This window comes from Nicotiana attenuata, chromosome 7 (genome assembly GCF_001879085.1).
Source record: "Nicotiana attenuata strain UT chromosome 7, NIATTr2, whole genome shotgun sequence".
Taxonomy (NCBI): domain Eukaryota; kingdom Viridiplantae; phylum Streptophyta; class Magnoliopsida; order Solanales; family Solanaceae; genus Nicotiana; species Nicotiana attenuata.
Genome location: NC_031995.1, coordinates 336,004 through 350,706, shown reverse-complemented (window position 1 = coordinate 350,706; position 14,703 = coordinate 336,004). Strand labels below are relative to the sequence as shown.

At 38.6% G+C, this 14,703-nt stretch overlaps 1 protein-coding gene across 4 annotated transcripts in view; it reads right to left on the bottom strand.

Annotated features, from left to right (window-relative positions):
- The window catches only part of LOC109228462 (transportin MOS14), a 63,992-nt gene that overhangs the window by 29,159 nt on the left and 20,130 nt on the right, over positions 1–14,703 (bottom strand). For 3 of the 4 annotated variants that reach the window (XR_002068384.1, XM_019393551.1, XM_019393552.1), the window contains exons 7-12: positions 14,398–14,526; positions 14,186–14,247; positions 9,739–9,795; positions 9,472–9,595; positions 2,609–2,743; positions 1,813–1,893 (exon numbers count right to left, since the gene is read on the bottom strand). Coding sequence is in view for 3 of the 4 variants with exons in the window: in XM_019393551.1 (XP_019249096.1) it covers positions 1,813–1,893; positions 2,609–2,743; positions 9,472–9,595; positions 9,739–9,795; positions 14,186–14,247; positions 14,398–14,526 (588 nt within the window). In the remaining variant the exon portion in view is untranslated. The remainder of the gene's footprint in view (positions 1–1,812; positions 1,894–2,608; positions 2,744–9,471; positions 9,596–9,738; positions 9,796–14,185; positions 14,248–14,397; positions 14,527–14,703) is intronic. The other variant, XM_019393553.1, reaches the window with a different exon arrangement.

The following is a 14,703-nucleotide window of genomic DNA, read 5'->3' as shown; positions in this document are numbered from 1 at the left end:
TTCTACCATTCTCTCTTATATGAAATTCACTCATAACCAATTTTGAACAAAGTGAAAGGTGGTTCTACCAATTAATGTGTAAACAATACTTCTGGGATCTAGTACTTGAAACCGTAAAGAATTTGGCATCTGAACTTGACAATATCAGCAAGAAACGAATTTGAAAGCCATCCTCATCTATTACATTTGTGGGGGCAAATCAAATTTACAAAATGATCATTTATGGAATATAATCCTCAACTATTAATTTTTATTTGAACGCTTTGGGAATTTGAATTTCTTTTTTCTTTTCTTTCACGCTACAAAATGATGTTTTAGTTAAAATTTGTCGGCTCTGGCTAACTGAATGCTTATTTTTATACGAATATTTTGCACTATTTAACTTTGCTTTTCACTTACAAATTTTAATCAAATTATTAAATATTGAAGATTATATGTTATTTAAATAAATAAATTATATTTATTAAACATAAATTTATATACATTTGATAACTTAAAGTTAATTAAGACACAAATCAATTTGTATTTGAACTAATTTAAACATAAAATATTGCAAAAATAAGCTCAGTTTCCCTATTGACAGTTTTAAGGATATTTCAATCATTTTAACAGAAAAAATGCTTGTCAACACCTTTTAACCAAACACATCAACTTATTTTCAGTTTTAGCATTTCATCCAAACACGTAATTGTTTATTCATAAATTCAGCTCCGACACTTTAAAATTCTTCCTCAACACTTAGTGCTTGAAAGCTACTTAAATTCTGCTAAACCAAACAGGCTCTAAGTAATAAAAAGTGTGCTTTCTCTAATAGCTTAAATTTTTTTATGAGATGGTCACAAATTTAACATAAATAAAGAATTTTTTTGGTACAGGTAGATGTTTTTTTTTGTATAGATAGATGGGTAGCTTACATTCATGATGATATAAATGTTTTGGCACCATTTGGTGAATTGGAAAACTTACATTGAATTATCGAAATAAAAACAAAATACATTTGGACATTTACTTGGCGGTTTATCAAGGAAAAATTCAAACACCTAACCTAAGATGAAGTAAACATTTTGACAGAGATTTTAATAAGTGGAATTTTATTGTCAAAATGCCATAGGAATAGATCATGACCTTATATCTATACATACTTATGAGGATATCTTAAATGCAACATCTAATTATTATTTAGTTCAGCTTTGGATTTTGAAAACATTATTTTATCTCTTCCAAACATCTAAAATAAAGGATTCATAATTTTGATTAACAACAGTTAAAGTATTCGAGCTCTATAGCCAGATATAAGTGCATTGGTGCAATTAAAACTAGGTGTTAACTACAGCAATTGAGCCTCTGCCTCTCGCACACAGCTGTGTGAGTTCATAGCGCAGCTAAAATAGAGTCAATGATCTATGCTATTAAGTACTAAGCGTTCTCACTGTTCTGAAACACTTTTACCTCACAACGCTACACATATCAGTAACAGGGGTATAGAAAATCATCCAGCGGGTATTGTCGCATTAGAATCATGCTTCCACCTCTACCAAGAAATTGATGGCTAAAACTATCCACGGTTTATTGCTGCAGCGGCAGTTATAAATGTAAAATATGCTGTTCTTCCTGCATTTTTGAGAAAAGAATTTTATGGTTTATTTTCTCTTCTGTTTGTCCTTTATGTTTTTCTTTTCATTTTCTGCTTTAGATTCTGACCTTTATCCCAACGCTAGACCACAAAGATTCAGTATATAAATGCAGCATTAAGTAGGAGATGAGCACAAAAATGCATATGTTACTGCGAAGGCTTTGGTTCACAGTACTAACCGCATTAAGTGCAAACATTTTGGCTTCCGCCTCCTTCCAAGGAATATGTAAGCTGTTACTGGTCCAACCTCCAAGCAAGATCTGATATTTAATACAAAGGCAAAAGTCATTTGACTAATAGAAGAAGTTAGATAATAAAGTTGCTATCTTGAAAATAAGTTCCAGAAGTATTTAAAAGGCTGTCAAAAGATGAAAAGAAAAAGAATTTTAAACAGGGATAACCAAACAAGATCATTATTTAGCAGTAACCGCAAAATATGATAAGGAAATACTGGATAGGAAACTAGATATGAATAGTGGTTGCATGTTTCTGTTAAAGATGAGAGGGTAAATGGATGGTGCAAGGTATTGATAGGACGAGAAGGAAGAGAGGTGACAAACTTGAGCAACCAAGAAAATACAAATCTGAAGCAAAAAACATGTCCAATCATTGAAAGATGAAGAACTTGAAAGGAAATCATTTGCTTCTCGGGTTAGGCTCAAATTACAGTACATATTTCTGGAATTATCTGGTCTAGTTTTCTGAGTCAAGAATGGAAACTAAGGAAAAACCTGTGCAGGAATTTCCAGGATTACAATATGGCTGCTACTCAAAATAATTGTAGAAATCAGAAAAAACTATTCAGAAAACTTCATAGAAGATTGGGTGTCTTTCGTAAAGAGCCGTACTTATTTCTGAGGCTTCTCTTTTTTTCTGGTATACTGGTTGTATAAGGGTATTTATACCCTTAATTAATGAAATCATATAACTTTATCAAAAATAAAATTAATTACCAAACTTTTGGGCTAATGATACCTTCTGGATAAATGCTGTAGAACCTAAAAGCTGACAAACATCCACTAGAAGTTCTGTCAGGTTCATCCTGAATTGTTCAAGGCTGTCAGGCAGGTCAACCATTACTCCATCACCATAAAAGGTAGAATCATCCACCTGTTTAAATCGAGACCCATCACACAAAATAAATAAATAAATAAATAATACAATAAAAGATAAGAAAAAGATAGAATTAGTTTGGGGTTACTTTTATGCACGAGAAAAATTAACAGTAAGTACACAGAAGGTTACTAAAAGCTAGCCAAGGAAATTATTTCGAACCTAGTTTATCAAAATGATTTACAGCTTACATTAAAGATTAGTGTACCACAAGAATCAGGTGAGGACATTGGGAGGAGACTCGGATAATTTTCCGCTTGTGATGGGGTTACACTAAGGATTTGCGCTCAGCACATTCTTATTTGCCTTTGTGATGGACGTACCGACGCACCATATTCAAGGGGATGTGCCATGGTGTATGTTATTCGGTGATGATAAAGTACTGATTTTGAGACGCAAGGCAGTGTCAACGAGAAGTTGGAGGTTTGGAGACAGATCCTAACGGTTTCAAGTTGAGCAGGACCAAGACAGAATACTTGTAGTGCAAGTTCGGTGACGCGACAGGGAAGAGGACATGGACGTGAGGCTTGATTCACAAGTCATCCCCAAGAGACGAAGTTTCACATATCTTGGGTCAGTTATCCAAGGAAATGAGGAGATTGATGAGGATGTCACACACCGAATAGGGGCGGGGTGGATGAAATGGAGGTTAGCATCTGATGTCTTGTGTGACAAGAATGTGCCACCAAGACTTAAAAGGTAAGTTCTACAGAATGGTAATTAGACCGACTATGATGTATGGGACAGAATGCTGACCAGTCAAGAACTCCCACATCCAAAAGATGAAAGTAGCAAAAATGAGGATGTTGAGATGGATGTACGGGCATACTAGGTTGGATAAGATCAGGAATAAAAACATCCGGGTGAAGGTGGGTGTGGCCCCCATGGAGGGAAGCGAGGCTTAGATAGTTCAGGCATGTGAAGAGGAAAAGCTTAGATTCCTCAGTAAGAAGGTGTAAGCGGTTGCCTTTTGCGGGTATGGGACGAGGTACAGGGCGGCCTAAGAAGTATTGGGGAGAGGTGATCAGGCAGAAGATGGCACGACTTCAGCTTATCGAAGACATGGCCCTTGATAGGAAGGTGTTGACGTTGAAAATAAGGGTAGAAGGTTAGTAAGTAGTCGAGCGTTTTTCTGTTCCGTACCGGGTTTTTTAGGGCTAGTATGTTGTTCTAAGATTACTAGTATTACGTGTTATTTTCTTACTATCTTCCACTTCGATCTCCTAGTATCTTGCTGTTGTTACTGCTTGTTGCTATTGCTTTCTCTCATTTTTTTTGGCTCTCAGATTACTGGCATTATCTTTCTGGCCTTTGTTATTGTTATTGCTTAATTTCTATTGTTCTTTTATCTTCCTGAGCCGAAGGTCTATCGAAAACAGCCTCTCTACCTCCCAAGGGTAGGGGTAAGGTTTGCATATACACTACCTTCCCAAAACCCTACTAGTGGGACTCCAATAGGTTTGTTGTTGTTGTTGCTACCACTGTAGTACAATATGTTTATATTTACTGAAATATCAACGCATGAGCACAAATTTTACGTGTCTACCAATCAAATTTTAGAGGCAGCCTCTACTGACCAAATGATTATAGACCATCAACCAAGCTTGTGAGAAAGTGAGAATTAAAAATTGAGAGGAGAGAAGAAAAAACAACTAACAATCCCTTAGTGCAGGAGAAAATAAGATAAGAGTCTTCAAGATTGCATGGTAAATTATGTCAGACATCTAATGACATTATTGCGGGTAAATTCAATGGTTTAGGGGACAAATGGATGAGATGGAACAAATTATGCATTTCTACTATTATGTTCTTTATTCTGGTGAATGGGAGTCCATGTTGTTTCTTTGGGAGTTTGAGGGGAGTGAGACAGGAAGATCTATTATCTCCCATGTTATTTATATTAATGATGGAAGCGTAGAGCAAAATGATGGATAGGGCGGTCTATTGAAGTCTTTTGAGGGGCTTCTTAGCTTCGTTTAGAGGGCATAGCAACATGATGGTCACTCACCTTTTATTTGTAGACAACATTCTTTGTAATGCAAAAGTTTCCCAAGATACCATATTTATGGCAAATTCTTATTCGGTTCCACCTTGTCTCGAGACTCAAGATTAACCCTAGTAAGTGTGAGATCAGTCTTGTAGGACCAGTGGACACTATTGAAGATATTGCACATGTGATGGACTACAAGGTGGGTACTTTACCTATTACCTACGTTAGATAGTTAATATAATGGTAAATAAGTATAGTCCCGCATGAAATAAGATTAGTGTATGTATTGTGTATTGTTATAAATAGGGGTCGATTAGTGTATGTATTATGTATTGTTATAAATAGGGGTCCTTGTATTATAGTTAAACGCATTAATAATATACTTTTACTGTGATATTTCTCACATGGTATCAGAGCGGCAGTAAGAAACATCTGGGGTAGAAAAAAATCAATCACCGTGCACCTTTCCGGTGACTCCTCAGATCAGATCTGCGTAAACACACTTTCGGTAAGGGTTGTGCAAAAACCAACACCACCATTAGGTTCAAAAAGCACCGGCGACCAAACCCTAGTCAACCTCTCCAGCAGCAAGCCCCTCACATGCTAGCAAAAGTTAGGGTTCCGATGAGCGCGTGAGTTCACGCGGCGGTTAGTGCAACCCTTTCCGGCCACATTTTGACAAAGCTCCTTCAGGACAGTTTGATCGTCCACTAATTCCGAGCCTACTCATACTTTTTTCTTTTTATTCCGATCACTTTGAAATTTTTCCGGCTACTACACTGATTTTCCGGTGGCTACAATGATTTTTCTGACGAAGCTTCTTTTGGACAGATTACTCACGAGGTTATTCCGAGTATGTCCCTTGAAGTCTCATCAAATTCTGACAACCTCTTTTATTTTTCGGCAAGACTTGTGCAAATTCCGGCGACTGATCAGTTTCCGACGAACCACGGTGTCCTTTTCCTTAGTGTTTCTGTGAGTTATCATTGTTCTTGATTGTTTCTGCTATTTTGTCCAACAATGTCTTTGGGACTAGATGTTTTTGGTTCTAAAAGCACGGGTTCTGGAAATTCAAGTTTGATGATTACTTCGGAATCTTTAATGGGAAGTTCAAACTACTTAGCCTAGGTTTCTTCTGTTGAGTTGTAGTGCAAGGGTCAAGGTGTTCAAGATCACCTATCCAAGAAGGCTAGTGATGGAGATGAAAACACCAAAGCACAGTGGGAAAAGATCGATGCTCAGTTTTGTAGTATCCTATGGCGATATATTGATTCCAAGTTGATGCCTTTGTTTCGTCCATTCCAGACATGTCATTTAGTTTGGGAAAAGACTCGCACTTTATACACTAATGATATATATTGTTTCTATGATGTGATATCGCGGATGACAAACTTGAAGAAAAAGGAATTTGATATGTCTACTTACTTGGGACAAGTACATGCAGTCATGGAAGAAATTGAGAAATTGATGCCAGTTTCGGCTAGTATTGAAAAGCAACAAGAGCAACGACAGAAGATGTTTCTAGTTCTTGCACTTGCTCGACCTCCTAATGACCTTGATTCAGTGTATGACCAGATTTTAGCTAGTCCGACTATCCCTACAGTTGATGAATTATTCTATTACTTCGCCTTGCTGCAGCACCCAGTCACCCAGTGATCTCATCACACTCATCACACAGAGAGATGACTCCTATGTTCTCACCTCAGAAACAGTGAAAAATCGGGCATCTCAAACTATGGAGAATAGACGATAAGGAGGTCATTTTGAAAGATCTCGACCCAAGTGTTCTTATTGTAATAAACTTGGACACACTCGTGAACTGTGTTATTCTTTGCGTGGTCGACCACCAGAAATGCTCATGTTGCTTCGACTGAAACTACAGGTAACCGCGGATTTTCTTTATTTGAAGGGAAATATAATGAGTTCCTTCGGCATCGAGCAAGTAAGCAGACATCTCCACAAGTAGCCTCGGTGGTCAGACCAATACTTCTATTGCTGGTAATTCTTTTGCTTGTGTTTCTCAGTCCAGTACTCTTGGACCGTAGATCATGGACTCGGGCGCTTCTGATCATATCTCTGGTAATAGATAACTATTGTCAAATATTATGCATTCACCGTCTTTTCCCGCAATTACTTTAGCCAATGGCTTACAAACTAAAGCAAAAGGAGTTGGACAAGCTAATCCCATATACGGGACAGACGATTGGTACAGGGCGTGAAACACAAGGCCTTTACTACCTTAAGTCACTCAATCCCTCCGGTGGTATCTCCAGTTACAGATCCTCCGGTCCTAATTCATAGAATATCCGAGTTTATCCAAGCTTCACAAGATGGTGCCTGGATTGTCTAGTTTGTCTACATTAGATTGTGAGTCGTGTCAGCTTGGGAAACATACCCGAACCACCTTTCCGCGTAGTGTTAAGAGTCATGCCGAGTCTGTTTTCTCTTTAGTACATTCTAATATATGCGGTCCTAGTAGAGTCAATTCAACCTTGGGATTTTATTTTGTTAATTTCATTGATGATTATTCAAAATGTATTTCGCTTTTTTTTAATGAAAGACTGTTCTAAGTTGTTTTCTATATTCCATAGTTATTGTGCTGAAATTAAAAAATCAATTTGATGTTTCTATTCGCACTTTTCGCAGTGCTAATACCTTGGAATATTTATCCTCTCAGTTTCAGTAGTTTATGACTTCTCAAGGAATTATTCATCAGACATTTTGTCCTTATACGCCTCAACATAATAGGGTTGCAGAGAGAAAGAATAGGTATCTCATTGAGATTGCTTGCACACTTCTCATTGAATCTCATGTTCCGTTGCGTTTTTTGGGCAATTCAGTTCTCACTGCTTGTTATTTGATTAATCGGATGCCTTTATCTTCCATCCACAATCAGATTCTGCATTGTATTGTTTCCCCGGTCACTTTTATACTCTCTTCCCCCTCGTATTTTTGGGAGCACATATTTCGTTCATAACTTAGCCCAAGGGAAAGATAAGTAAGCTCCTTGTGCTCTCAAGTGTGTCTTCCTTAGTTATTCTCGTGTTCAGAAAGAATATTGTTGTTTCTCACCTGATCTTCGTAGGTACCTTATGCCAGCTAATGTCACATTTTTTGAGTCTAGAGCTTACTTTACCTCTTCTGACCACATTGATATATCTGAGGTCTTACCTATACCGACTTTTGAGGAGTTTACTATAGCTCCTCCAACACTCTCAGCCACAGAAGTCTTACCCCTACCAACCGTTAAGGAGTTTAGTGTTGCTCCTTCTAGATCCCTAACACACTCTTGACTTATCACTGTCGGCCACGCCCAGCTGATTCACGTCCTGCACCTGGTCCTGCTCCTACTGCGGACTTGTCTCCTCCTAGTCCACCGATTGCACCTTGGAAAGGTATACAGACCACAATTAATCCTAACCCCCATTATGTCGGTTTAACTTGTCATTGTCTGTCATCACCCATTATGCTTTTGTATCTTCTTTGTACTCTATTTCCATCCCTAAGTCTACAAGTGAAGCAATGTCTCGTCCAGGATGGTGATAAGCTATGATTGACGAGACTTCTGCTTTGCATACGAGTGGTACTTGGGAGCTTGTTCCTCTTCCTTCAAGTAAAATTACTGTTGGTTGTCATTGGGTTTATGCAGTCAAAGTTGGTCCGGATGGCCACGTTGATCGACTCAAGGCTCGTCTTGTTGCCAAAGGTATACTCAGATATTTCGGCTCGCTTACAGTAATACTTTCTCTCACGTGGCTAAAATAGCATCAGTTCTCCTTTTTCTATCCATGACTTCTATTCGCTATTGGCCTCTCTATCAGTTGGACATTAAGAATGTTTTTCCTCACGGTGATCTTAAGGATAAAGTTTATACGGAGCAATCGCCTGGTTTTGTTGCTCATAGGGAGTTTAGTCGCCTTGTATGTCGCTTGTGCCAGTTACTTTATGGTCTAAAGCAGTCTCCTCGAGCCTGGTTTGGTAAGTTCAGCAAAGTTATCCAGGAGTTTGGCATGACTCGTAGTGAAGCTTATCAACCTGTGTTTTATCAGCACTCTGTTTCAAATTTCTGTATTTATTTGGTGGTTTATGTTAACGATATTGTTATTATTGACAATGATCAGGATAGTATTACTAAGTTGAAGCAACATCTCTTTCAGCGGTTTCAGACTAACATCTGGGCAGATTAAAGTATTTTCTGGATATTGAGGTCACTCAGTCTAGCTCAGGTATTGAGATCTCACAACGGAAATATGCCTTATACATTCTTGAGGAGACAGAGATGTAAAGCTTAAGAGTAGAGTGAGAAATGACACGACTTGCAAACAACCGTGATACCTCAGCCGAGGGGCATATTTTCCTTCCAATTTCCAGATGATCAAAATGAAAGTAGCACCTAAATGAAAGATGAAACCAAGGAAAAGGAATAATTTGGAAAATGTCCCCATATGTGATACCTTAGGAAACCTTGTTGAGTGATAAGTCTATAAGCACAATATGTGATACCTTAGGAAACCTTGTTGAGTTATAAGTCTATAAGCACAATATTCTTTCAATTATCACAGATACACTCACCGTGAAGAATAGAAGTTGCCATATAACTTTATTGTAAAATCCAACAAATCCACATGCTAGTTAATGAAAAGAGAGACCAATAGAGCAATTTGTGGGATGGAAATAAATATAAGCTGAATAAAGAAACAATATGCACTACAAATGCATGCAAATAGAAGCTAACCTGAGAACGCAACAGAAGAGCATCCAACAACGCCGAGAAAACAGGAAGAAATAAGACCTTGACGCACTTAACATTTTCTCCACTATCTACATCCAGGCCCAGGATGAAGCTGGCAAGACTGCACCTGCAAAGCGAGAGTGTTCTTGGATAGGGGAACCGTTTGAACTACACATTTCATTTCAGCAATCTGCTCTGGACCCTGTCAATAGCTAAGTAACAGGCCCCAGTTTGTACAAAAGTAACTTTATCAGGAAAAGGTAAAAGCACCAGAACTGCAAAGTCGAGTCTGCAATCTCCCAATCTTCACTTGGAAATGAAACACAACTGCCATCAGACAGGGCATGTCAGATACTGAGATGTATTAAAACTGCATTTTTTTTAAATAAGTAATGTTTTTTTAATGTTCTATTGATGTTTTATTAGATGGACCATGAAGGTCCCAAAAATTATGTACATCAAAATAGAACTTCCCTATCCCCCCATGATCGAAGGGATTCTAAGAAATTTACAAAAACATCTTCTAGCTTCATATTACGCCAGGTATTATATGTGAAAACTAGACCTAAGACAAACATATGTTGTGTATTTGTCTTCAAAGCATCTCTTGCTTCTTTCTCCCCAAATTATCCAAAAAATGCAAATGGGAATCGTGTTCCAGATCTGTAGGAGGTGCTTCCCGACATTCTGTCCTTCCATGCCGACAGAGCTTCTTTAATAAATTGAGGCATCACTCATTGAATCCCAAAATACTAATAGATTAAGGCACCATACCTACAACGTGTATGTACAACGAAGGAGAATATGATTAGTAGATTCAATCTCGTTGTGCACATGTAGCACCTAGTACAGATAATGCACCCTTTTTCTTGTATGTCTTGAGTTAAACATGCTTCTGACATTGCTAACCAGCCAAAACAGGCTGCTCTTAGGGAGGCTTTCATCTTCCAAATCAACCTCCATGGCCATTTGTAATCCTGCTGGTTTGCATAAATTTGAGCAAGACTTCACGGTAAACTTTCCTTTGCTATCAGCTTTCCAAAATAATATGTCCTGCTCTTTTGCTAATAAATGGAAGCTGTCAAGTTGCAAAAAAGATTGAGCCGGCCTTTCTATTTTCCAGTCGAAGCAATTTCTTCTGAGCACTAAATTCCATCCATCTCCAAGTCTATCTGCCACTATGGCTTGTTGTTTCGGAACTAAGCTGTACAAATCTGGGAAGGAAATCATTATGGGGATTCCTTTAGCCAAGGAACCTCCCACATTTATTTCTCCCTCCCATCATCAGCTGATATCACTGTCAATTATTTAAATTCTCCCCATAAGTTTCTTATTTGTTTCCGTAGTGCAAACCCAGAGGAAAATATCACTTGTTTGGTACACCAACAGTTAACCGTTCCATATTGTGTAGCGAAAACTTTTTCATAAAACATCTTGATCACTGCTAAACCTCCACAACCATTTAAAAGCTTTGTGATTTAGTTTCAAGTCCCTTTCCCTATTTCACCACACTGTTTAGGAGTGGTAACTCTGGACCACTTCACTAGATCAAATTTATGGCTCTCAATTCCATGACCATAGGAAATCCCTCCTTAGCTTGTCAAGCCGATTTGCAATTTTTTAGGGCAATACATGTAGAGACAAGTACTATGTCCGCATCCCCTACAACAACAACAACAATGACCAAGTAAAATCCCACAAGTAAGGTCTGGGGAGGGTAGTGTGTACGCAGACCTTACCTCTACCCCGAGGGGGTAGAGAGGCTTTTTCCGATAGACCCTTGGCTCAAGAAGACGAAAAGAGACAATATATCAGTACCTTCAACAAAATCATAGCAATAATAATAACATCACATGAACCAGTAAACATATGGAAAGCAAAAACAATAACCAGTAAATAAGGCCCAACACTATGAAAACGGAAGAGTAGTGTGAACACAACATTGACCACACCTATCAAACTAGCCTCACACTGGTACAAGTTAGAAATATGCTCAACTACCTCCTAACCTACAACCTTAATGCTCGACCTCCACAGCTTCCTATCGAGGGCCATGTCCTCGGAGATCTGAAGCCTCGCCATATCCCTCTTGATCACCTCTCCCCAATACTCCTTAGGCCGCCCTCTACCTCTCCTCGTACCCACCAACGCCAACAACTCGCATCTCCTTACCGGGGCATCTGGGCTTCTCCTCTGTACGTGCCCGAACCATCTGAGCCTCGCTTCCCGCATCTTGATATCCATGGGAGCCACGCCCACCTTCTCCCGAATATCTTCATTCTTAATCTTATCCATCCTAGTGTGCCCGCACATCCACCTCAACATCCTCATTTGTATTACTTTCATCTTCTGGATATGTGAGTTCTTAACTGGCCAACACTCATCCCCATACAACACGGCCGGTCTAACCACCGCTCTATAAAACTTACCTTTGAGTAGCGGTGGCACTTTCTTGTCACACACAACTCCAGATGCTAACCTCCATTTCATCCACCCCACCCTTATACGGTGTGTGACATCCTCGTCGATCTACCCATCCCCCTGGATAACCGATCCAAGGTATTTGAAACTGCCTCTCTTAGGAATGACATGCGATCCAAGCTTCACGTCCATGCCCGCTTCCCTCGGCTCGGCATTGAACTTGCAGTCGGTATCCTGTCTAAGACATTATTTATTAGTGTAAGTCTTACCCAGCACACCTTTCAAGATTACTTCTTGTCTATGTTGAGCCCCCAGTGGTAAACCAAGGTAAGTAGCATGAAAATGTTACATTTACATACTAGTATTGCAGCCAGGGATTGAATGTTGTTCACTATGTTCACTGGAAACAGGCAGCTCTTGGACAGATTTACAGGAAGTACCGATAGTATCAAGGTATCATTTGCGTACAGCAAATGTGAAAGATCCAGCTGATTATTACCCCCATTTCCCACTCTAAACCTTTGATCCAGCCTTTTCTGCCTGTGATTTTTAACATCTTGCGCAAAGCTCCCAATACTTACCGTAACGAGAGATGAGATCCCCTTGCCTTATGCCTCTTTTTGATGAGAAGTAGCCCACTGGTCTGCCACTAATGAGGATAGAGAACATCACAGAGGCAACGCACTTTCATCCAATTTACCCACTTGTCACAAAATCCCATGTGTACCAACAATTTCAACAGAAAAGACCTGTTTAGGTGGTCTTAGGCCTTTTCCAAGTCTAATTTACAAACTATTCCAGCTTCTCCTTACCTCATTCTTGAGTCTAACACTCATTGGCAACTAAAATTGCATCTGTAATTTTTCTGCCATGGATAAATGCATCTGTGTGCCTGAGATCAATCTGCCCATTACACTTTTTAGCCTCTCAATGAGGACTTTAGCTATGATCATTTTAGACACTGCCTAAAAGGCATATTGTCTAAAATCTAATGCTATGTAGCCTCTTTCTTTTTTGGAGATAATGCAATGAAGGTTGCATTTAGACAACAACAACAACAAACCCAGTATAGTCCCATAATTGGCAGAAGGTTGCATTTAGACTCTTTTCAAAATTCTCTTCCAAGTGTAAATATTCAAAAGTTTCCATCAGATTTAAGGAGCTTTATCTCCTGCCCTGTTTCTTAAGGTCATGAGAACTTCTTCCTCTGGAAAGGATTTCTGCAGCCATTCCCTGTCTGGCTCTGAAATTTTTCTCAAATCTTGGTCCATCCAATCTGAGCTCCAACTTTCTGCTTCATGGAACATATTTTTGTAATAACTCAAGATTTCCCCTTTTCTTATACCTTCTGTGTGTTTGCCATCATCTCAAAAAATGTTCTTGTCCCATTCCCTTAACCATAAATATCTGGATTTTTCCCTCCAAGATGTCTCTTCAACTTTACCAGTCACTTCCAATTTTTTTTCCAGTGTGTTCTTTGTAGCTATTTCCTCCTGTTTCAGATTTCTCTCTTCTGTAACTCTTGTCAAACAAATAATAACTACGCCTTAATCTCAAACAAGCTTGAGGTCGGTTATATGAACCCTCATTGACCATGTTTCTACTGTAACTCTGTCCAGTTGATGTATTTTTTACAGAATAGTAGCTGTTTCTTGACATCAATTCTGCCAAACACCTCAGAGCTCCATTTTTTTATATCATTCTTTAATATTCTTAGTTTACTGGCTAATACCTGGGTTCTAGAGATCCCTGCACCTTATAGAAGTTCCGCCATTTTTCAACCAGATCCACAAAACCTTCAACTTCAAGCCACATGATCTCAAAATTAAATTAAAACTGTATTTAAATGGGGAAAAGTACACAGAAAAATGCTATCGGCAGTGAAATAGAAAAGAAGCTTCACAACTTCTAGATAATAGCAAAAACAATGTTGACAGTATCCCCAATAATCTACTCTAAGATTGATTCTCAAACAGCCTATTCCTTATAAAATACAACTGGAGAACATATCAGGATAGACAGTGTCAACTAGATAAAGGAGCATTAACTTCACTTGGGACCATACTGATTCTTCTACTTTATATCTCAATTTGAATTCATTAATGCAAGCGCCTCTCTTGGTGAAAGAAGCCAGCAATAGGGGAAGTATAAAGAAAGCTTCAGATTTACAGTCAACTATGCTTACGATGGAGTCAATCAACGATGATAGAACCAGGATTTTATGCTTTCATACTTTGAACCTATGTAAATGAGTTGCTTGCAACACATAAAGCAAATATAAGAAATGGCATCTGACCTCAAGAGTGCATCAGTCAGTACAAATGCTTCAGGACTTGCTTCAGCAATCAAAGATGGAGCCTATTATAAAGGGAAAAAATAGCTAATTAGTTTCGCAGATCCTTGATGCTAAGTTTTTGAAGCACAGGTAGGACTCATTTAGTCTTTTTGACTGCAAGAATCAATAGAGTAAAAGACCCTTTTCCAGCTCGGAAGTTTGAAAATACTTACAGCATGACCAATTTCTGACAAAAAACAAGCAAGACCACTTATCACAGTCTCGTCTCCACTGTTAAGAGCTGGGAGAAGAAGTATATCTCTAAGAAATCCAACTTTGCATAACAAAACTTGTGGTATACACTGCAAACGCAAAAGTACAAGAGGTTCGTTTAAAATCCAAAGAAGAGAACTAACTTGGACCAATTTTGTTTGGTGTAAATCTTCCAGATGGATCCCATATTAGTTACTTTTTGATGAAATAAGTAATTTTATTGTTTGAAAGGGAGAATCCCCCATACAATATGCACAACAAAAGTA